Genomic DNA, 22,536 nt, shown 5'->3' with positions numbered 1-22,536 from the left:
CACATTAGCAGTACCCTCAAATAAATGAAATCGCCAGGCATCTTGCGTCTAGAGTTGAACTATGGCAATAATAACCTCTTTGACGAGTATGCTGACATGGCCACCTTGCGTCTCTTAAGACACTCTTGCCTTTGTCTCCGCAGCTCGGCCGGCTGTCAAGCTCAGAGGCGGAGGAACCGGTGGGTAGCTGTCGTGTCCATGTGATACCTTTTTGGCAGTATAAAAAATGACGTGCGAAAAAATTAGAATAGGTTTTTACCCTTTCTATAAATCACGCAGGTATTGTGTTCAGATGTTCAAATACCAAATAGATCCCTTTTTGCAAGGCATCAAGTCTGCATTTGAACATCTTAACTCCACCTGCATTATTGTCAGAAAGGGTAAAACCTATACTCCTTGGTTCTTTCGGTAAAGTCATGTAGGTATAAAATAAAATAGATCACGACGTTTAGGGCGCAACACAAGCATCCGTCATCAGGTGGGAAAGCACTTCATAAAGAAGTGGCTGGGTCTAGTGAAGTTAATGTGAGAAATTAGCATGTAACTGGGCAAGGAAGTAGCTATGATAATGTGAGAGATTAGCATGATGTTAATTTGAGGAATTAGCATGTAACTGGGCACGGATGTGGCTATGTTAATGTGAGAGATTAGCATGAAATAACAGCTGACATTGGTAGGTAGCATGGAAACATCACAGTCAGTTCAGACTTTACTTGGTTAATAACGTCCTTCCAATGATTGCTCAGATTGTACCCATCATCTCGGTTGAAGTTGTGTCTGTGTTTATATATCTGGATGGCTTCATGAACAAATCAATTTCGTGTGAGCCCACAGCGTTAAAACAATGATCGGCAACGGCCGATGTATTGGTGAAACACGGTAGGACCAATACATCGGCCGTTGCCGATCATTGTTTTAACGCTGTTGGCTCACACGAAATCGATTTTTCCAAGACGGAGGTACTCTGCAAACCTACCGGCTACCTTCAGAGATTTGTTCATGAAGCCATCCAGATATCTAAACACAGACACAACTTCAACTGAAATGATGGGTATGTAGTGGCGGTACGCGCTGACAAAGGGGCGGCGTGTGTGTGAGCGCGCCGGGCGTGGCTACATCAAGAGTGGTGGTGTTGACGCGCGCCGACAGTGATGGATCGCGGGGCGGCGCGGGGTGCGTGGTTGTGCGCGCTGACACAATGTGGGAAATAGGATCGTGGGCAGCACGCAGTGATTGGTCAACTGGGGTGGGTGCTCTCAGCGACGTCCGCATGGAGGACTATAAAGAGGGACTCACGGGAGCACTCGGGGAGTTGATAACCAGTTGAAGATCGAAGACGGAGTTGAAGAGGTAGGGCCCTGAGACCCCTAGTCCCGCTGTCCTTGTAAGGGCCGGGACCCTGTGTGGCTCGGAGGCGAGACTGTGGGACCCGTGGTCTGACGTCCATGTGGGACGAGGCTGTGGGACCCAGAGTCGAGACGGACACCCCAGCCGGGTGGGTTCCGAGAAGCTACGGGGCGTAAGAGCCCGTGAGGGTGTAGCCAGGGGAACCCTGTGGGTTAGGCTGCAGTTAGCCACCCGTGTAATATAAGTTGGTGTTAATAAAGAGTGTGCAACCCGTGAAGTCGTCTCCCGCCAAGTTCATACACTACAACTGGCGTCAGAAGTAAACCTGTCTTCAAAAGGATGGATACCAGGAAGACTACCCGTACTCACGCGCAAGATCGGGAAGACGACGGCGTACCTGAACCACAAGCCTCGGGAGGCGAGGACGAAGAGATGCCGCCGCTGCAGCACTTCGCGGCGATGGCCGACGCTTTGCTCGCCTCCGACACCGGCCTCCAGGATGCACACTCCCGCCTGGCGGAGTTGCTGCTCGCCGCTTAAATTTTGGCGGAAATCACCGCTTCTGGAGGCGGGAGGACGACAACAAGGTTGGAGGAGGGAGCACGGGCCGAGGAATCCTGCCAGAACGCGCTCCGCGCCGAAAGTTTTGAAATTGGCGCCAACTTTGAGGGTCCACCATCGATTGGCGGGAAGCGTGGACACCACATGGTCGGGGACCTCCACTCTACACAGCCCGCGTCATCGGCGCGCGCCAAAACTCTCCACCATGCGCCTGCCGACAGAGCCGCCATTTTCGTCAACCACAGCGGCGCGCGGGAAAAGCATTCATCGGAGGACGACGACCAGGTCTTCCAACAAAGACTTCCCGCGCTGACGGCGTTCAAGGCGGACGGGGGCGACTGGGGGGCCTTCCAACGAAGGTTCCTCGCACATCAAGAGATGTCGGGGTGGTCCGACACCACTGCCTTACGCGCGCTGCCGGCGACGCTCGACGACGACGCACTCGCGGCCTTCACATCCGCCCCAAGGTCGTCCCGCTCAATGCTCCAGGCCGCGCTACACCTCATGGCTAAGGTGTTCGGACCGCCCTCGACCTGTCGCCACCAGTTCTACGAACGGCGTAAGGTGGAGGGAGAAACTACGCTCGCCTATCGCACGTCGCTGCTCGCCCTGGCGGACGCCGCCTTTCCCCGCATGGACAAGGAGGGGAAGGACGCCATGGTGACAGAGCAGCTGCTGGCGTTGGCTCACGACCTGGGAGTCCCCATCAATACGGCGGACGAAATGGACATCTGCTCCTTGGGGGTTGCTACAAGCATCCACGCACACGAGGTCCTCAAGCGCAAGCGGACGGTCGTCTGTGCATCGGTGGGGATCGCGACACCTGCCGCGACTGTCGCCGAGCCTCAGACTGCTACGGCTCGGGAGGAGGCCTTCACCGTGTCGAGACCGGGGGAGTGGAGATCGGGAGGTCGTTCGCCCATACGATCGTCCCGCAAGCTGGAGCAACCGAAACCTACGACGTCCCTCATCATGTGTTACAACTGTGGCCTTCGGGGTCATGTCGCAGCCGGGTGCCGGGCTCCGCGTCAGTGCGCCACGGGACCACGTCCGGACGACGACCAAGGCCCGAAGTCGTCCCAGCTAACCCCGGCAAGTCGCGGCACCCCACACGCTCGGTCCACGTACACGGCACACTCGGGTCGCCGCTTCGCGGTGGGGGGACCGCGTATGGGGGCCGGGGATTCGGTTCGGCGAGGGGGGTTCGTACACGGCCCGGGAGCAGTCGAATGGTTCGAGTTGGCCCACAGGATAGTGGCTGCGTCGGCCGGGTCGTCCGTAGTAATGGGTTTTATTGACGGGGTTGAGGTCCGGGTGCTGGTGGACACGGGTGCGTCGGCCACTATCATTTTGGACCTTATTTATAACATCCTCCCCGTCCAAAGTCGACCCCTTCTTCCGGTGGACGTACCATTTTATGCGGCGAACGGGGGATCTTTGGGAATTATCGGACAGATTCGGGCGACTATTTGTATTGGCGATATCAAATTGGCGGGTCCTATTTTTGTCTCATCATCCCTGGCAGTTCCTTGTTTACTGGGTACGGACTTTCTGGCTAAAATGCCCATTAAAATTCTCGTTGATCAGGCCTGTATTGAGCTTCCATCGGGTCGGCGTGTTGCATTTTTGACAAATCCTACCAAAATACGCGCGGTTTGTGCAACGGTTCAGGCGCTGGCAACTCAGACTGTGCGGGTGCCCCCGGGATCGCAAATGTTGGTACCCCTTCGATTGCGGAAACCCCTCGGGGTAGATGCGGGGGAACAAGGTGTTCTGTTGGGGCCGTCAAACAGAGCTGTTGGGGGCCTCGACTTAGCGGTAGCTCAGACCATGGTGCGGGCGGACAGGGATCCATTCGTTATGGTTCTGAATACGGGGTCGCGGCCAGCTGTTATCACACAGGGCACGGTGCTGGCTCACGCGGCGCCGCTGCCCGTGGATGAACAGCTCGTTGCACACGCGAATTCTAGCCTCGATACGCATCCTCCATTGGAGGAGAACGAATGGTTGGACTCGTTGTGTGCTGGGTCTAGTAACTTGTCTAGTGTGCAGTTGGGAGCGTTGAGGGGCCTTCTACTCGAATTCGCTGATGTGTTTAGCAAACACAAGTACGATATTGGCTGCACGGACCTGTTGCGCCACCACATAGCGACGGGTGACGCGGCCCCAATTCGGCAGAATCCCTTCCGGCTCAGCCCAGCCGAGAAGGAGCATGTGCAGTCGGCTGTTAATGACATGTTGGCTGCCGACATCATTTCGCCCTCTTCCAGTCCGTGGGGTGCTCCCATCGTCCTTGTTAAAAAACAGGACGGGTCCTTGCGGTTTTGTGTGGATTTCCGCCGCCTAAATAAAATCTCAATGGCCGACGCGTATCCACTCCCAAGGATGGATGAGTCGCTGGATGCCTTGGCGGGAGCACAGTTTTTTTCGACGCTTGACCTGCTTTCGGGATTTTGGCAATTGCCCCTCGATGAGGAATCGAAACCAAAGACCGCTTTCCGGACACCAGGAGGCCTATTTCAATTCAATCGATTGCCCATGGGGCTACATTCCGCTCCCGCCACGTTCCAAAGGCTCATGGAATTGGTTTTGTCAGGACTCCAATGGGACACCTGTTTGATTTACCTCGATGATATCATCGTTTTCAGCCGGACTTTCGAGGAGCACCTCCAGCGATTGAGAGGGGTGTTCCTCAGGATGCGTTCCGCTAAATTAAAATTTAAACCGGCCAAATGTCACCTGCTTCGGGAATCGGTCAGGTACTTGGGGCATATCGTTGGCCGTTCTGGGATCTCTACAGACCCTGCTAAGACGCACTGCGTCAGCTCATGGCCAACGCCAACCTCAGTCACTGAGGTCCGCAGCTTCATAGGATTCGCCTCCTACTACCGCCGTTTTGTCGAAAATTTTGCCACCATAGCCAGGCCCCTACACGCTTTGACGGCTAAAGGGGTAAGGTTTCACTAGGGGCCGGAGGAGGAGGCTGCGTTCTGCTCCCTTCGGGACGCCTTGGTGCGGGCTCCTCCCTTGTGTTACCCCGATTTCACGCAACCGTTCCTGCTTGACACGGATGCCAGTAACACGGGTATCGGGGGAGTGCTCTCACAGGTGGTCGGGGGTGTCGAATGGGTGGTCGCCTACGGTAGCAGAGTTTTGTCACCTGTGGAACAACGCTACTGTGTGACACGTCGTGAATTGCTAGCGATTGTTTTTTTTATCCAGCAATTCAGGCCGTATCTCTACGGCCGTCATTTTACTGTTCGTACGGACCACGCGGCTCTCCAATATGCAATGCGGGTGGCGCAACCCTCCGGTCAGTTGTCCCGATGGCTGGAGGTCCTCCAAGACTACCAATTCACAACAATTTACCGAAAGGGATTGCGGCACTCGAATGCGGATGCCTTGTCGCGGTTGTCGCCTCGCTCGGAATGCGCATGTCTTCTGGGATCGGCGCGGTGTAAACCCCCTGTCGCCGTCCCTGCGGGAGTTTTGCTCGCCGCCACTGACGCTCCGCGGGTCGACGCGCCCGCCGCTCCCACGGCCGGGGACTCGTTACTCACGTTGCCTCTTATTGAGTGGGGCCGTCTCCAAATGGCCGACAGCTCCCTACTCACGTTGCGTCGGAAGGCAGAGGCTCCCGGGGGGGGGGGGGGGAGACGCGGGTCAGTTCCTGGGTGGTCAGACAGGGCCTCCTGATGAAGTGGGACAATATGTCCCGGCGTCATACGCTCGTTGTGCCATCTGCTATGCGGGGTAGAGTCGTTCTGGCTGCTCACGAACGACTCATGCATTTGGGATTTTATAAGACGCTCGCCCTACTCCAACGGGACTATTATTGGCCGGGTATGGGGAGCGACGTGGCAAACATCCTCAAGGGATGTGTGGGGTGCGCTCAAAGAAAACCGCCACCAATAGCGGCTAATCCACCGCTACAATCCATCCAGATTTCGCGCACGAACGAATTGGTTGCCCTCGATATCTTGGGGCCCTTTCCCGCTACACCTAGGGGTAACAAGTACCTGCTGGTTGGCGTAGAATACTTCACCCGATGGCCCATGGCGTGGCCACTCGCCAATCAGTCGGCTGCGGCAGTGGCAGACGCCTTTGTCCAGGGCTATGTTTTGGACAAAGGCGCCCCCGAACGCTTGCTGACGGATCAGGGAAAGCATTTTTCGAGCGTTTTGTTGCGCGAGGTGTGCGACCTGCTGGGTACGAAGAAAGTGCGTACCTCCCCGTACCACCCGCAGACTGATGGCATGGTTGAACGTCTAAACAGGACGATTACTTCTATGCTGTGCCAACAGGTCTGCAACGATCAGGTTGATTGGGACTTACAGGTACCTGGGGTGCTCGCGGCCTATAGAATGGTCCCCCATGCGGCGACGGGGTTTTCCCCATTTTTTCTCATGTATGGGCGGGAGGCCGATTCGCCCATGGATGTCCAACTGGGGATTTCCCAGCCACGTGCGAAGTCTAAATTGGCCGACCACATCAAATTTAATATCGCCAAACTGGCTGAAGCGCGAGAGGTTGCGAGGTTGAATTCGAGGTCTCGCCAGATCGCTAACGAAAGATTGCATGCACAAAAGGTGTATACGCACGATTGGAAACTAGGCGATAAGGCCTGGCTGCACTGCCCACATGCACCGTCGGCTACGTCCCCTAAATTGTTGAGACCATGGAGGGGACCTGTGGAAATCGTGCATATTGCGCGACCCCAGAGTATCCAGATTAAATGGGGAAAACGCCGTTGGTACGTACACCCCTCCCGGCTGAAACCCTTCGCGGCACCGCATGGCCTCCCCTTGTGCCGTAACGACCGAGCGTGTGATGTGGCCGTCGACTCGGGGAGGGATGTGTCGCAGTCTGATCCTCACGTGTCTCCGCCTGACCCACTCCCAGGTGTCTCGGACCTGACGGCTGCTGACCGTCGTGAACCGGAACCCCGAGGCACGCGCGGATCTCCGATGCCTGGCCCGTGCCTTCCTGGACTGCCGGCGCCACCGGACGGTCAACCGCGTCTGGTGCCGTACGACGGACCGGCCAGGCAGACTCGTGCTAAGACACGACACTTTTCATGAAAATAATAAAAAAAAAAAAAAAAAAAAAAAAGGGGGGGCCGAGATTGCAGCTCGTCGCCGCGTTCCCCTTCTGCCCGGTATAATGTCCCGTTCAAGGGGCGGTCGGAAATGAAGGGACGCTGCACGAGTCATTTTCTTGTATACACATTTATTGTTGTCGCTCGCCGGTTTGTACATATTGTTCTTGTTGTTGCGGTGGCATTTTCTGGTTCTTACGGATGGCGGAGTTCTTATTGTGTTGTGTTGTGTTGTTGTGATTGTTGCTTGCGTTACGGGGCACACACGGGGGGGGGGGTAATAAAAAAATTTAGCAGCCGGGTCGGCTGCGAGCTATGTGGTAGGGGGTGATGTAGTGGCGGTACGCGCTGACAAAGGGGTGGCGTGTGTGTGAGCGCGCCGGGCGTGGCTACATCAAGAGTGGTGGTGTTGACGCGCGCCGACAGTGATGGATCATGGGGCGGCATGGGGTGCGTGGTTGTGCGCGCTGACACAATGTGGGAAATAGGATCGTGGGCAGCACGCAGTGATTGGTCAACTGGGGTGGGTGCTCTCAGCGACGTCCGCATGGAGGACTATAAAGGGTGACGCGCGGGAGCACTCGGGGAGTTGATGACCAGTTGAAGATCGAAGACGGAGTTGAAGCGGTAGGGCCCTGAGACCCCTAGTCCCGCTGTCCTTGTAAGGGCCGGGACCCTGTGTGGCTCGGAGGCGAGACTGTGGGACCCGTGGTCTGACGTCCATGTGGGACGAGGCTGTGGGACCCAGAGTCGAGACGGACACCCCAGCCGGGTGGGTTCCGAGAAGCTATGGGGCGTAAGAGCCCGTGAGGGTGTAGCCAGGGGAACCCCGTGGGTTAGGCTGCAGTTAGCCACCCGTGTAATATAAGTTGGTGTTAATAAAGAGTGTGCAACCCGTGAAGTCGTCTCCCGCCAAGGTACAATCTGAGCAATCATTGGAAGGACGTTATTAACCAGATCAAGTCTTAACTGACTGTGATGTTTCCATCCTACCTGCCTATGTCAGCTGTTATTTCATGCTAATCTCTCACATTAACATAGCCACTTCCGTGCCCAGTTACATGCTAATTCCTCACATTAACATCATGCTAATCTCTCACATTATTATAGCCACTTCCGTACCCAGTTACATGCTAATTTCTCACATTAACATCACTAGACCCAGCCACTTCTTTGACCCTTGGGCTACACCCATTTCAAACCTTTTTAAACAGTCTGCATCAGCAGCAGACCATGCTTTCCCACCTGATGACGGACGCTTGTGTTGCGCCCGAAACGTCGTGATCTATTTTATTTTATACCTACGTGACTTTACCAAAGGAACCAAAGAGTATGGATTCCTGCAGTCACGAAAGCTTCAAATCAAGGGTAAAACCTATTCAAATGTTTTCATCATTGTTGACATTGGCAAAAAGGTGCCATACATATGTAATAATACTCTTGGAGACGACTTGTGGAATCGGTCCTTTTATTTATTCCAGTTCACAAGTACTCCCCGCTGCTGGCAGGCAACGGGAAGTGGGCAGACAGACCACAAGAGACGCACCTCCACGTGGCACTCGGAGCCCCGCTCGCGCGTGGCCCCTCTCTTCCTTCGTTCTTCGTCTGACCACGTGTCGTTCATCTCTCCCCTTATTTAATGCCTGGGTCACGTGGTACGCTCCAGCCAATCCTTGGTAGCCTGCGCCGAATCTTCTAGATTCCCGATCAACTCCCGGGACCACACCCCTGACTTGTTTTCCCATTGGCTGAGGCCAAAACTAGCAGAACCAATCACCATAGCTGGCACCGCTCCATCACGCCAGGGCCATGCTCCCAGGCTCTCCCCCCATTGGCTGTAAAACAAGACCGGCAGAGCCGATAACCACGTGAGCCGGACATAGGCTCTTATTACACATATAACTGTTTGACCCGAGCTATAAGTGGTCTGATACTTGCATTGCCTTGGTACTGTTCGCCTTTTGGCGTTCTCTGGTCTAACACTGGTGGTGAGACAAGGCCATGAAGAAGACTGTCTCTGGTGTGGGCCAGTTTCAAGGAAAATGCATATATGATCAAAGAATGTTTGTATGTTTTGGCACAAGTACGTGTGGTTAATGCAGACTTGATGCCTTGCAAAAGGTATCTCTTTGGTGTTTGAACATCTTAACACAACTACTGTTTTATTGCCACAAAGGCTAAAACCTATTCTAATTTGTTCATCATGACTGTCCTGTGTCTGTGCGTTTTGGGGAGCGGTTGTATCGTGGTTAGCGCAGTGTGCTAACCACCACCCAACACGTGCGCTGGAATTTAATGCGCAAATTGTTTTTTTTTTTTGCTCACCGGTCGCCAGATCATTACGCGAACGATAATTATTGATGACAATGATGATAATAATAATGTGGCCGCTCTCCATGTCCCCCAAGTCTGTGCTGGAGGATGGGCGCGAGCAGCTGATCAAGCGCCACTACACAGCACGCGTGACTCAGCTTGCCGCTCAGCTGCAGCAGGCGGACAGCAGAGCTGTCCACTTCCACGCAGAGGTAAGACTCACGGGAGTCCTGTGGCCTTCTGGTCGTGCATATTTTCAGCATGGTTGATTCAACACAAGCAAACTCTTGACCGGTTTTAACAGAACAGTGTCTCATCAGCAAAGCCAGGCTTGCTGGTGAACTGCCAGAGGCAAGGATTTTCTCTTTCAGATATCGATCCTATTTGTTATTTTGTGATCAAACCAGGTTCTTTACATTTTTTTCTTCTGCTAGCCACGAGAGGACTCCAGGAGAGAGTTCGTGGAGATTTGCTATTCTTCTGCTGAAGGAACGCGCGCAGACTACAGTGGTTTACAATATGGTATATAGTTGGGCCACAAGTGGACTGTGGCTGTGTCTTTCATTTTCCATTTGTGGAAGAGATTTTGGCATTGGCCTGTTTATGTTCTGATGCGGTCGATGGTCACACCAGTGTCCTTGAGTAATGTCAGGAAATCCGATGTTTGGGTCTCAACAGAGGTGTTTATTCTGGATGCTCGCTCGTGAAGAACTCTGGACAAATGCCATCATATCCTAGTGCCTTGTTGGTCTTTGTGGCTCTGGGGGCCTCTTCCACTTCAGCGACAGTGCACGGTTTGCTCAGATCTGTTGCTTGCGGTAGTTGGCTCAAGGCGATGGCGAGTTGTTTACCGGACAGCTTGTTTGGTGAGCTTGTCCATGCATTCCTTTGAGCAGGACAGCAGCGTTTAGGAAGCCACGACAGTTGCTGTAGTTGTTGGTAGTCTGTGCTCTCTTGGTTTTGAGGCACCTAGGTTCCTGCGGAGCTGCAAGGCTTTAGGGCCAGAGTGAGTGAAGTCCAAATCTGCGGTGATGTCTTCCCATTGGTGTTTTTCATGCAAAATTGAGCAACTCCAGAAGTGCGATGCCCTTATCTCGGTCACCAGTTCTGACGAACTATTTCAAGTGTTCTGTTTCTGAGTGACAAATTGAAATGTACGTTTTTCCGATACTCCCTTAAGCTGTTGCCCGACAGCCGCTTTATTCGAGTTTCACCTTCGGCTTCATCATCTTCTGAGTGACCCCATTGTTTGGTGACTGTTGGAGTCACCCCACGTCTATAGCCGGGTGAGCAGCTGCTGGTAGAGGTGGTGATGTCCATTCCTTATTTGGGGGTCTTATCTACAATGATGACTGTCACAGACATCCACCCTACATCCTTCCTTGTGGAAGAGATACGGATGTAATGCGAGCGTATGTGGGGTTTCGCCGCCCCATCCCCTAAGCCAACCAGGCGCCACGAACCATTGGGGGCAGGATCTAAGGGCGGAGCCCGCGGGCGTTAAGGGGGGGGGGGTATTATCTGGAAAGTTCTTAAGAGGTCTGGGTGACGTGGGAAGAGGATATAAGGGGGAGCCGGAAGGGGCTCGGGGTCAGTTGGTGGGAGCTGGAAGCTGGGCCACGTCGGGAGTCTCCGCGAGCCATCGGCCACGTGGAGACGCGGAGACGGCTCCCAGCGCGCCGTCTGCGAGCGGTGCGCGGGAGCGGGGAAGTGAGAGAGCGGCGCGGGAGCCGGACGTTAGTTCCGCGACGTGCCGTGGAGTGACCGGGAGAGCGGAACGCGAGCTGTCCAATGACGAAGAAATAAAGAGACGGAGACACAGTCGCTTGTCGTCGACCCGTTTTATTACACGTAGATGACACGTTCGTCATCTGGCCACATGGCCTGCCAGCACTGAACCAATTTCTCAACCACATCAATTCCATACACCCATCTATCAAATTCACCATGGAAGTGGAAAAGGATGGCAAGCTACCATTCCTGGATGTGTTGATCGAGAAGAGACCTGATGGCTCGTTGGGACACTGTCTACAGGAAAGCCACCCACATGGATGCCTATCTAAAGCCTGACTCCCACCACCATCCAGCCCAGAAGAATTCCCTCATCCAAACACTACACCATAGGACCCATTGCATATCCGACCAGCATCACCTAGCCAGTAATCTGGAGAACGTACACCAAACCCTCAGGATGAAGGGATATTCTGACCGTACAATCCGCAAAGCTGTCTTCCCAGCCATGGGGAGACAACCATCTGAGGATCAAACCAATACCATCACTTTGCCATACATAGCAGGGGTTACCAAAAAGATTTCCAAAATCTTAAACAAACACAAGATCCAGGTTGGTTTCAACACAGTACACAAAATCCGTGATTTGATCCCATCTGTGAAGGATGTGATGCAATACCCGGGTGTCTACAAACTGAGTTGTGGCTGCGGCAACAATTACATTGGGGAAACGAAACCACATGTCTCGGACCGCGTTTGCGAACATAAGGCAGATCTGAAACACGGCAGGACCAATACCTCTGCCGTTGCTGATCATTGTTTATATGCAGTGGGCTCACACGAAATTGACTTTTCCAAGACGAAGGTACTCTGCAAACCCACCGGCTATTATCAGAGATTTGTTCATGGAGCCATCCAGATAGAAAACACAGACACAACTTCAACTGAGAAGATGGCTACAAACTGAGCAATCATTGGAAGGACGTTATTAACCAGATAAAGTCTGAACTGACTGATTTTTCCATCCTACCTGCCTATGTCAGCTGTTATTTCCGACTCTGTGTCTCTTTCTCTCTCTCTGCATCTCTCTCCGATCTCTACTTCAATGACCCGGGTGCTGCCGGGGGGTCCACTTTCTGTCCCACCTCCTTCTCCCCCTTCTCTCTCCCCCCCCTACTGCCAAGTCCTATATAACCTCGTGCCACGGCAGATCTCGCCTACTTCAGAAGTTTTTTCTTGCAGTGGTTGTCCCACCTGATGAGAATTGCTTGTGTTGCGATTGAAACGTCGTGATCTATTATTTTTCTACCTACGTGACTTTATCGAAAGAACCAAAGAGTATGGATTCCTGCAGTCACTAAAGCTTCAAATCAAGATTTTGAAGGGTTATTGATGATGTGTCGTCGCTTATTGCGGTGGACTTGAGAGCGTAGTCTTTTTGGCCTTGAATGACGAAGGTGGCTGAGGCCATGGTTAGGGTGGTAGATGGCAGGGTGCAACCATTTATTTTGCAACTCGCTCGTCCGCTTGATGTCCTCCTCTCCTGTACAGCGACAACGTCCGTGTTGTCTTCCCATGGGTTCTTGACCAGCACGTCACGTTAGGTCTTGAGAGTCCTTCAGTGCTTGCTTGCTTGGTCCACTCAAAGACCTTGTCCCATCAGATTCTGGTCTTTGATTTAAAGAGCCTTTTTTCAGGTATTTAAGTTCTACTGATCATATCTCGCTTTGAATCCACAACATCCATTTGTGCCTAGGTGATGGGACGAATTGTGTTTATGGTAACATGATGATGCGTAACAGGTGGGTTTACGAAAAAGTCTCCCCATCTCCCACTCATGTAGTGGATTGGGAGTGATACGTGGGTTATACAGGAAGCCACACCAGCTTATCACATTTACTCAGTTGCAATTTTAATCACAAATTAATACACAGAAATATTTAAAGTGTGTATTTTTTCCTTTAGTTCAGCATGTTATAAATATTCCGTTAGATAGCCACACAACAAACACTCATAAAATGGCATATCGGTTGTGTCATCTGGATGTTGTGTAATTTGGATGTTTTATCACCGTGTTTTTTTGCCATAGTAAGTTTGCACGATCTGGCATTGTGTAAGAAAGATCTCTCGAAAGTACCTCGAACATAGTTCTGTGACATCATCATCAGCTGGGGGCCTCTCCTGAGTATGACTTGATGTTACTGTGAGGATCTAATGTGACAAAGCCAATAGTGGTTGGGTTATCAATGGGGGGCAGGGGGTGGATGGATAATCATTCACAGACATTACTCAATTGGGATTACATACAGCAGCAATCAACCCCCCTACTGGAAGAATAATGCTCACTTGCAGGCCAGGTGCTGAAATCACCTCGTGCTGCACAGGGACAGCTGCCACTGGGGGGTGCCTTTTTGAATGTTGAGATTTAGATGTGATGCAAGTCGCTTAAACCATGGGAAGTGTTCAGAGCTGCCCCCTGGTGTACTGGAGGGCACTCTATCAGAATCACAATTGATCGTCACTATTATGATGAGTGCTACTGCCCCTCCTGTAGTCTGTGTGGCTAAGTTAAGGATGCCTTTTGCACGTTTGTGCGTATGTATGCCAATGGAGAGCGGTGATGTAGCGGTCAGTGCTACGCTGCCCTATGAACCCAGCGACCCGAGTTCGATTTCTGCTTACGGCCACCCCAACACCAGCGACAATTATATCTAAACCGATCCTGGGCCTCTGCTAGGTCGAATCAGCCTCAAATAAGCACCTGGTGCGGTGTATAACATCACCACTGGGAGGGGGGGGAGGCAACGCGGCAGGGCGTGGTGGCCACCCACTCCCTCGTGTACTGTGCTGTTCTTCATTGGTACTCGCTAACAGCGCTTGCCCCAGCAGTCTGTTAAGGCGAAATGGGGGATCTTTGTCTTTGTGTGTATGCAGTGCCGTGCTCTCAGCAAAAGGCTCCGTTTGGCAGAAAAAGCACGGCAGCAGTTTCAGAGCGAACTTCACACAGCAAACCAGAACCTCAGCAGTCTGCAGGTGAGTCGAGTCATGGAGTCACTACACTCATTAATCCATAATTCTTATGAGTCAATATCAGCGTCCTGCCAATTAAAAAATTCCTATCACTTCCAAAATTACGCACAGGTTTCAACACTGTATTGAATAACCGCACCCTAAATACCCTACCACGTTCATCGTGTATCAACGGGTTCAAACAGGTGACACTTGCATTCTTAATTACTCCATTCCTCTGTAAAATCTCTACACGTGTGGAGTGGGCTTCCAGGCTATCCCAGCGAAATCCCTTTCACGGATTGAGGTGCCTGCACTTATGTTGCTGTTTCCACTGGCAGACAGGGCTCGATTGTTCCATCGTGCTTCGTTTCAGCACTGCCGCTTCACGCGTTGTCAGTGTTCACGCTCGGTCACTGCCTGCCCGGGAAACTCTCACGGGGGGGCTACGCGGGGACGGAGAAGGCCAGAGGCATGATTGCAAAGGGGGGACCTGGACGTGCTTAATGACTGGGTACCTGCAGTGTCACGGTCGCTCTCTACATATGAGGTGTGTGAATGATGCTTCTGGGCAGTTGGCAACGGTTACCTCCCAACAACAATTGGAGGAAGAGGAGCAATTCTCACAGCATAAAGCAGAGCACCGGGTGGCTAAAACACCAAAAAGTAGGTGCAGATACTCGCCTCAGAGTCACAGTTATTCATTGTATTATATGTAGCTTATTATAAGTTTCATTATTACGATCTGCATATTCCTAATGGCTCTAGTGTGTTAACCAATGACACTTACAGGTCAGTGCCATCACCTCAAAGTACACTCAACCTGGCAAGTGCCCTCCACCGTGTAGTGGTCTGTGTTGAATTTCGATTTAAAGCTTTCGTGACTGCAGGGATTCATCTTCTTGGTTCTTTTGGTAAAGTCACGTAGAAGGGAAGTAATAAAATAATAAAAATAAAACATAATAAAATTATTCTCACGACGTTTCGGCCACAACGCAAGCAGCCGTCCTCAGGTGAAAACCAGGTCCGTCGAGGCGACAGTCTGAATGAAACAGCACACGAGCTTGGAGCATATATATAAGGTGGGTGCCTTGACAAAAGAATTTGCATATCAAGAGGAATTTAGCATATTTGTAGGGGTGTTAGAGAGAGAGCCCGTTATGCATGGCAGCCTATGGCAAACAAACACAGTGGACGGGGCTACGTAAGTGCACGGGGAGGTGCCCTCTACGACGTCCGAGCCAGGCACCCTGGGGGGGGGCTGGTTCGAACGTTATGATCCCCCGGGGCCCCACCCCTCAGGGAGGGGTTGGGTATAAAAGGGGATGTATCAAAGGGCTCGGGAGTTATGTTAAAAGCTAACCAGAGAAGACTGAAGACGTCTTAGATAGAGCCCTGGACTCCCCTGGTTCGATGTCCTTATCAGGGCCGAACAGGACTGAGCCAGCGGCGTGGTCCCGAAAGCCAGAGCCGGTGCTCTTGTAAGAGCTGGTCTGGGACTCCGGGTACCGGGCCCGACTTACCAGTGTCGGGCCAGATAGCCTCCCCTAGCCCATTAGTGGAGGACTAAGAGGCAGGCTAGGAGTAGCTAGGACGTGTATCCTTAGCTAGTCGGGTGAGGGGGCCGATACCCCCTCCAGTGCTGTATGCCACGAACGTGCTGTGTCAAATAAACCCGTGTGCCTCCAACTCCGGTGTCCAAGAGTCGTGAACGATATTACATATTTATGGGAAATGCAGGAATGTGATTAGTACTACATATGCATGTGCATTATGCAGGATTAACAGCATCAAAGGGAGCTGCAGTTGCTGCTGCTGCTGCAGTTGCTGCTGCTGCTGCTGCAGTTTCTGCTGCAGTTGCTGCTGCTGCTGCAGTTGCTGCTGCTGCTGCAGTTGCTGCTGCTGCAGTTGCTGCTGCTGCAGTTGCTGCTGCTGCTGCAGTTTCTGCTGCTGCTGCAGTTTCTGCTGCTGCTGCTGCAGTTGCTGCTGCTGCAGTTGCTGCCTTATCCATTTTAATATAACACTATGTATTATTCTACCCACCCTAATGTGTATCACACTGCTATATATCTACTATACAATTACGACACCATACATTACTCTGCACACTACACCATGCCAATGAGTGGAACGCGGTCTGAAAGTCACCGTAAACGTGAACACAATCAGTTAAGATCCGAAATGGTTTATTACGTCCTTCCAATGATTGCTAAGCCAGAATCCATCTTCTCGGTTGAAATTGTCTCTGTGTTTGTATATGTGGATCGCCTCATGAACGAATCTCTCATGATAGCCAGATGGCTTGCAGAGAACTTCTGTCTTGGAGAAGTCAATGTCATGTGAGCCCACTGCATTGTAACAGTGATCTGCCACGGCTGAGGTGTTTGTCCTACCGTGTTTCAGGTCTGCTTTATGTTCACGGATGCGGTCCGAGACATGTCGTTTGGTTTCTCCAATGTAACTGCTACCACAGAGGAAACTTAGTTTGTAGACGCCAGGGTACTGTATGTCTGGAACCACATCTTTTACAGACGGGACCAGATCACGGATTTTATGTACTGTGTTGAATCGGACCTGGATCTTGTGTTTATTCAGGATTTTCGAGATCTTTTTGTGACCCCAGCAATGTAGGGTAAGGTGATGGTCTTGAAAGGCTCCTCAACAGGATCCTTCTTGATGGTTGGGGTGATGGCCTTGCGGATTGTGTAGTCGGAGTAACCATTAGCCTTAAGAGCTTGGCGTACGTGTTTGAGTTCACTGCCAATGTGTTCCTGGTCGGAAATGCCTTGGGCTCTATGGTATAGAGTCTTGATGAGGGAATTCTTCTGGGATGGATGGTGGTGGGAATCCGGTTTACCTAAAACCGGATTCCCACCACCATCCATCCTTAAGGCTAATGGTTACTCCGACTACACAATCCGCAAGGCCATCACCCCAACCATCAAGAAGGATCCTGTTGAGGAGCCTTTCAAGACCATCACCTTACCCTACATTGCTGGGGTCACAAAAAAGATCTCGAAAATCCTGAATAAACACAAGATCCAGGTCCGATTCAACACAGTACATAAAATCCGTGATCTGGTCCCGTCTGTAAAAGATGTGGTTCCAGACATACAGTACCCTGGCGTCTACCATCTAAGTTTCCTCTGTGGTAGCAGTTACATTGGAGAAACCAAACGACATGTCTCGGACCGCATCCGTGAACATAAAGCAGACTTGAAACACGGTAGGACAAACACCTCAGCCGTGGCAGATCACTGTTATAATTCAGTGGGCTCACATGATATTGACTTCTCCAAGATAGAGGTTCTCTGCAAGCCATCTGGCTACCATGAGAGATTCGTTCATGAGGCGATCCACATATACAAACACCGAGACAATTTCAACCGAGAAGATGGATTCTGGCTTAGCAATCATTGGAAGGACGTAATAAACCATTTCGGATCTTAACTGATTGTGTTCACGTTTACGGTGACTTTCAGACCGCGTTCCACTCACTGGCATGGTGTAGTGTGCAGAGTAATGTATGGTGTCGTAATTGTATAGTAGATATATAGCAGTGTGATATACATTAGGGTGGGTAGAATAATACATAGTGTTATATTAAAATGGATAAGGCAGCAACTGCAGCAGCAGCAACTGCAGCAGCAGCAGCAGAAACTACAGCAGCAGCAGAAACTGCAGCAGCAGCAGCAACTGCAGCAGCAGCAGCAACTGCAGCAGCAGCAACTGCAGCAGCAGCAGCAGCAACTGCAGCAACTGCAGCAGCAGCAACTGCAGCAGCAGCAGCAGCAGCAACTGCAGCAGCAGCAGCAGCAACTGCAGCAGCAGCAGCAACTGCAGCAGAAACTGCAGCAGAAACTGCAGCAGCAGCAGCAGCAACTGCAGCAGCAACTGCAGCTCCCTTTGATACTGTTAATCCTGCATAATGCACATGCATATGTAGTACTAATCACATTCCTGCATTTTCCATAAATATGCTAAATTCCTCTTGATATGCAAATTCTTTTGTCAAGGCGCCCAGCTTATATATATGCTCCAAGCTCGTGTGCTGTTTCATTCAGACTGTCGCCTCGACGGACCTGGTTTTCACCTGAGGACGGCTGCTTGCGTTGTGGCCGAAACGTCGTGAGAATAATTTTATTATGTTTTATTTTTATTATTTTATTACTTCCCTTCTACGTGACTTTACCGAAAGAACCAAGAAGATGGTCTGTGTTGGGTGGTGGTGGTGGTGGTGTCATGAGCGGTTGTCTAGCAGTTAGCGCTGCACTGCGCTACGAACCCGGCGTCCCGAGTTCGATTCCCGCTCACAACCAACACCAGTGACGATTATCTAAACCCATCTTGGGCCTCCCATAGGTCGATTCAGCCTCAAATGAGTACCTGGTGCGATGTATAAACATTGCCACTGGGGAGACAAAGGCGGCCAGGCGTGGTGCTGGCCACCCACTCCCTTGTTTGCCATGCTGGCCTTCATAGGTGCTCGCTAACAGCACTTGCCCCAACAGTCCGTTAAGGCTATATGGCGGATCTTTGTCTTTGGTGTCGTGCAGGATGAGCTCGCCACCACAAAGCGGAGCTATGAGGACCAGCTGAGCATGATGAGTGATCACCTGTGCAGCGTCAACGAGACGCTCGCAACACAGAGGGACCAGATAGACGCCCTCAAGCTCGCCGGCAAGGTGTGCATGCTCATTTGCACACGTCTACGTGTACGCGTGTGTTTTCCTTTACATGTGTGTGTCTGCATGTGTATGTGTTTAGCCTGAATGCCCAGCCACCACATGCCAAGACAGATTTTGTTTAGCTGGACAGGGGTGGCACAGGCTAGCGATGAGATGGAGTGATGTAATGCAAGAGGATGTGGAACTGAGTGGACTTGGGGATGACGAGTACCAGCAGTATCAAAATCGCCCTCTGTGGAGGAGGCTCGTGAAGCATGCTCCTGGGCAGTTGGAAGCAGTCACCCTTCAGCAACAGCGGAGGGTAGAGGAACGACGCTCACAACAACGAGGGGAGCGCCGGGCGGCTAAAACACAGCAAGTTGGCACAATAGGGGGTACAGTTGGTGCATCGGCCATTCATCTCAGTCAGTCAACCCATGGCATCTGGGTATGTTCCATTACCTCATGCCAGCGAAAGACCAGCCCTTAAATACAAGTTAAGGGGGGAGGGGCTTATCTGAATGTGGTAACCAGGGAATGAAACGTGGGGGTGGTGGGCGGGGCTACAAGAGAAATTGGTCAACATCGTGTGCAAGAAAACGGAGCTACAAGAGAAATTGGTCAACGTCGTCATGGGCAAGAAAACAATCGGTGTACCTCGACCTAAACCGATGTTGGTTGAGAATCCAAATACAAAAAAGCAGTACTGTTAAACGCTGGGGATGTCAACACTCGGTAAAGTAGAAAAGTGCCTGTCAAATAAGATGGCACAAATATGTGTAGTTAAATCTTTTTTACATGGTTAATAACATCTTTCCAATGATTACTCAGTTTGAACCCATCATCACGGTTGAAGTTATGTCTATGTTTGTATATCTAGCCTGGCCTGGCACAAGCGCCATGGTGACTTCACAACCACTTAGTGGCAAATGGCAGTTGTTGTGTGTATGTAGCGCGGTGTGCTACGAACCTGACCACGTGAGTTTGATTCCCACTCACGGCCAACACTAGTGACGATTATCTGAACCGATCCTCAGCCTCCCCTATGTCAACTCTGCCTCAAATGAGTACCTAGTGAGGTGTGCAAACATCACCACTTGGGAGACAAAGGTGGCCGGGCGTGGTGCTGGCAACCCACCCCCTCATGTGCTGTGCCGGCCTTCATTGAATGTTCACGTTGGTAGCAGTAGCATAGCGGTAATAGAGTGGTTAGTGCTCTGCCCTACAAACCTGGCGAACCAGTTTTAATTCTAGGTCATGGCCAACATCAGTGACGAATATCTGAACTGTTGCTGGGCCTCCAGGAGGTCAACGTAGCCTTAAATTAGTACCTGATGCGGGGTGTAAATATCGGCACTCGGCAGATAAAGGTTACTGAGTGTCATGCTGGCCATACTATGCCTTCTTGTGTCATGCCAACCTTAATAGGAACTCACGGACAGCACTTGCCCCAACAGTCCGCAAGGCTATGATGGATATTTGTTTATTTGTTGTTTGTGCATTGACCTGAATGGTGGTGTCGTGGTTCATCGTCTACACTACTATCTTGGTCACCTGAATTAAATTTATAGCCATACACAATATCAATAGCAAGTCATATGTGAATTTGTCCTGAAATTCCCAAAGATCAACTCAGCCTTTCATCGATTCGTTATGTATTCATGAAACATCATCGCTTGGTCAGATGCATGCTGCTGGGCATGGTATTGATTACATCATCTCCGAGTGTGCCCTGTCAACATTCGTAGGTGCTTGCTAACACTTTTGCCTACATATTTACTTGATGGGTAAAGTGTGCGTGCCACACCAAGGCCCCTGCTTGTCAAATGAAATTTATTTCATCGTCATCACCTGGTAAGAAACTTATCTTTCAGCTTCTCCAGGAACCTCGGACAGCCTCCAGATCTGCTCAAATTAATTTCGGTCTCTGCAGCCACACGTCTTTTTTCGTACGGCTGCTGATGGAGACGCAGAGCAACAACTACAATTTCACATTCAGGTGGTCAAGCCAGATACGCACGTCAAGAGCAGTGGAGTGTTATCACTACGATGTCTCCGTATTTGTGGATCGGGCATTGCGTCGTTATATATTGTACTATCTGTTCTGGGTGACCACAGTTGTACACTGGAGAGTTTTTCATTATTTCATTTATGCATCAGGTAGCCACATCTGCCATGATTTGTGTGGATGCGATTTAGGGTGGAAGATTATCTTTGTGGAAGGTCAAATCTAGGATCTTCTGCGTTGGGTCTTTCACGAGTTGTTTGTTTGCGACTTCTTTTTAACTCCATTCAGCCCTCCAAGCTTGAATTTGCAATGTTTAAGGTTAAACTCATGGGTGAAAAAGGGCTTACGGCGTGACTTCAAGTGATGGACAAGGGATGTTATTGAACTCCTGATTAATGGAAAGGCGACTGTTTTCCTCAATTCGCAAGACTTCCCAGAGGGTTGCAGCAGAGGGTTCTAGTGATACACCGCATTGCAGTGTTCAGTTGGACATTAACAAGTCATGTGTGACTACTTCTGGTCCATACTGGTGCACAGTACTCGGCTACAGAGTACTCAAAGGCCATCCTTGATGTCCGTAGCACTGGTTACTAATGCTCCCCAGCCTGTGTATGCCAGTTTCTGGACCCGATTGAGCCTTGTTTTGGTCTTGGTGGCTACCTTTTTCAGGTGGTTATGGAAGGTTCGCGTACAGTCGGGCTTCACTCCGAGATAGGTTGGAGCGGTGTCGTGTCGCCACACTCCTCCTCTTGATTGTCTAATATGTATTATACTCTTTGGTTCTTTCGGTAAAGTCACTTAGGTATAAAATAAAATAAATCACGACGTTTCGATCGCAACACAAGCGGTCGTCCTCAGGCAGAAAAAATATAATCCAGCAGTGGAACTGCTGAACCAGCGAGAGAGCAGCTACAACAAGGTTATATGTGTGGCGATGGGCAAGCAAGCGGGGTCTGAACTGGAAAGGAATTCCATCCACGGATGTAAGCACGTCAGTTGTGTTAATGGGGGAGATTAGGGAGAGAGGGATTAGGGAGGGAGATTAGCATGAATGAGCTTCCGTCACCGCATACGAGTATCATACTGGCATATGCGCACAACAGCAGTGTTAATGAGAGCTTAGCACCATGAGAGTGCAATCCAAAGGACATGTGAGCATGAGAGTGCAATCCAAAGGACATGTGAGCATGAGAGTGCAATCCAAAGGACATGTGAGAGATCTAAGAGAGAGGCATCGAGAGAGAGTCGGAAATAACAGCTAACATAGGCAGGTAATATATTATATCCTTCAATTTATATTAGGCTAGGATTTAAATACGAGGTAAGCTATGTTTCAGACATACAGAAGATGTCTGGGCAAATATTATTGAATTCAATTTTGAATTTTAAAAATTTAGCGACAAGGCCTCCAATATTACCATGGACAATGTCAAGACCCTGTCTGTTTTTTTAAATCTGTTGACTTAAAGGTGAGTGCTGGAGAAGATGTGGCACCAATGGGACCAGGATTGGTTTCAACTACAGAACTAATCAACAATATACATATTCTTACTTTTTTATGTATTTTGTAATAGGGTGCTGTCCTAAACAGCTTTTCTGATACACGTAGACGCATGTCCACGAGTAATCTTTAAACTACGGGTAACAGGTGGACAGACCTTAAGAAACAAATAATATCATGGAAATGTAAATTATTGTAGACTGGCAGAAAGGAATGAACACGTATATGGGAGGTGCCATTGTTTGCGAAGGTGTGTATGGGTGTGTTGCGTGTGATGGATAACAGTGACATTGAGTTCAAT

At 50.8% G+C, this 22,536-nt stretch overlaps 1 protein-coding gene across 8 annotated transcripts in view; it reads left to right on the top strand.

Moving 5' to 3' along the window:
- The window catches only part of PPP1R21 (protein phosphatase 1 regulatory subunit 21), a 107,717-nt gene that overhangs the window by 77,704 nt on the left and 7,477 nt on the right, over nt 1-22,536 (top strand). For 6 of the 8 annotated variants that reach the window (XR_009755106.1, XM_061551208.1, XM_061551207.1 and 3 more), the window contains 4 exons: nt 144-179; nt 9,415-9,531; nt 13,985-14,083; nt 18,616-18,744. Coding sequence is in view for 7 of the 8 variants with exons in the window: in XM_061551208.1 (XP_061407192.1) it covers nt 144-179; nt 9,415-9,531; nt 13,985-14,083; nt 18,616-18,744 (381 nt within the window). In the remaining variant the exon portion in view is untranslated. Of the gene's footprint in view, nt 1-143; nt 180-6,810; nt 7,299-9,414; nt 9,532-13,984; nt 14,084-18,615; nt 18,745-22,536 lie in introns of those variants that run through there. The other 2 variants (XM_061551210.1, XM_061551213.1) reach the window with 2 other exon arrangements.

This window comes from Lethenteron reissneri, chromosome 14 (genome assembly GCF_015708825.2).
Source record: "Lethenteron reissneri isolate LAM-NWPU_2019-01 chromosome 14, ASM1570882v1, whole genome shotgun sequence".
In the NCBI taxonomy this organism is placed as follows: Eukaryota; Metazoa; Chordata; class Hyperoartia; order Petromyzontiformes; family Petromyzontidae; genus Lethenteron; species Lethenteron reissneri.
Note: the sequence above shows the minus strand (reverse complement) of the source record. Positions and strands in the feature narration are given on the sequence as shown.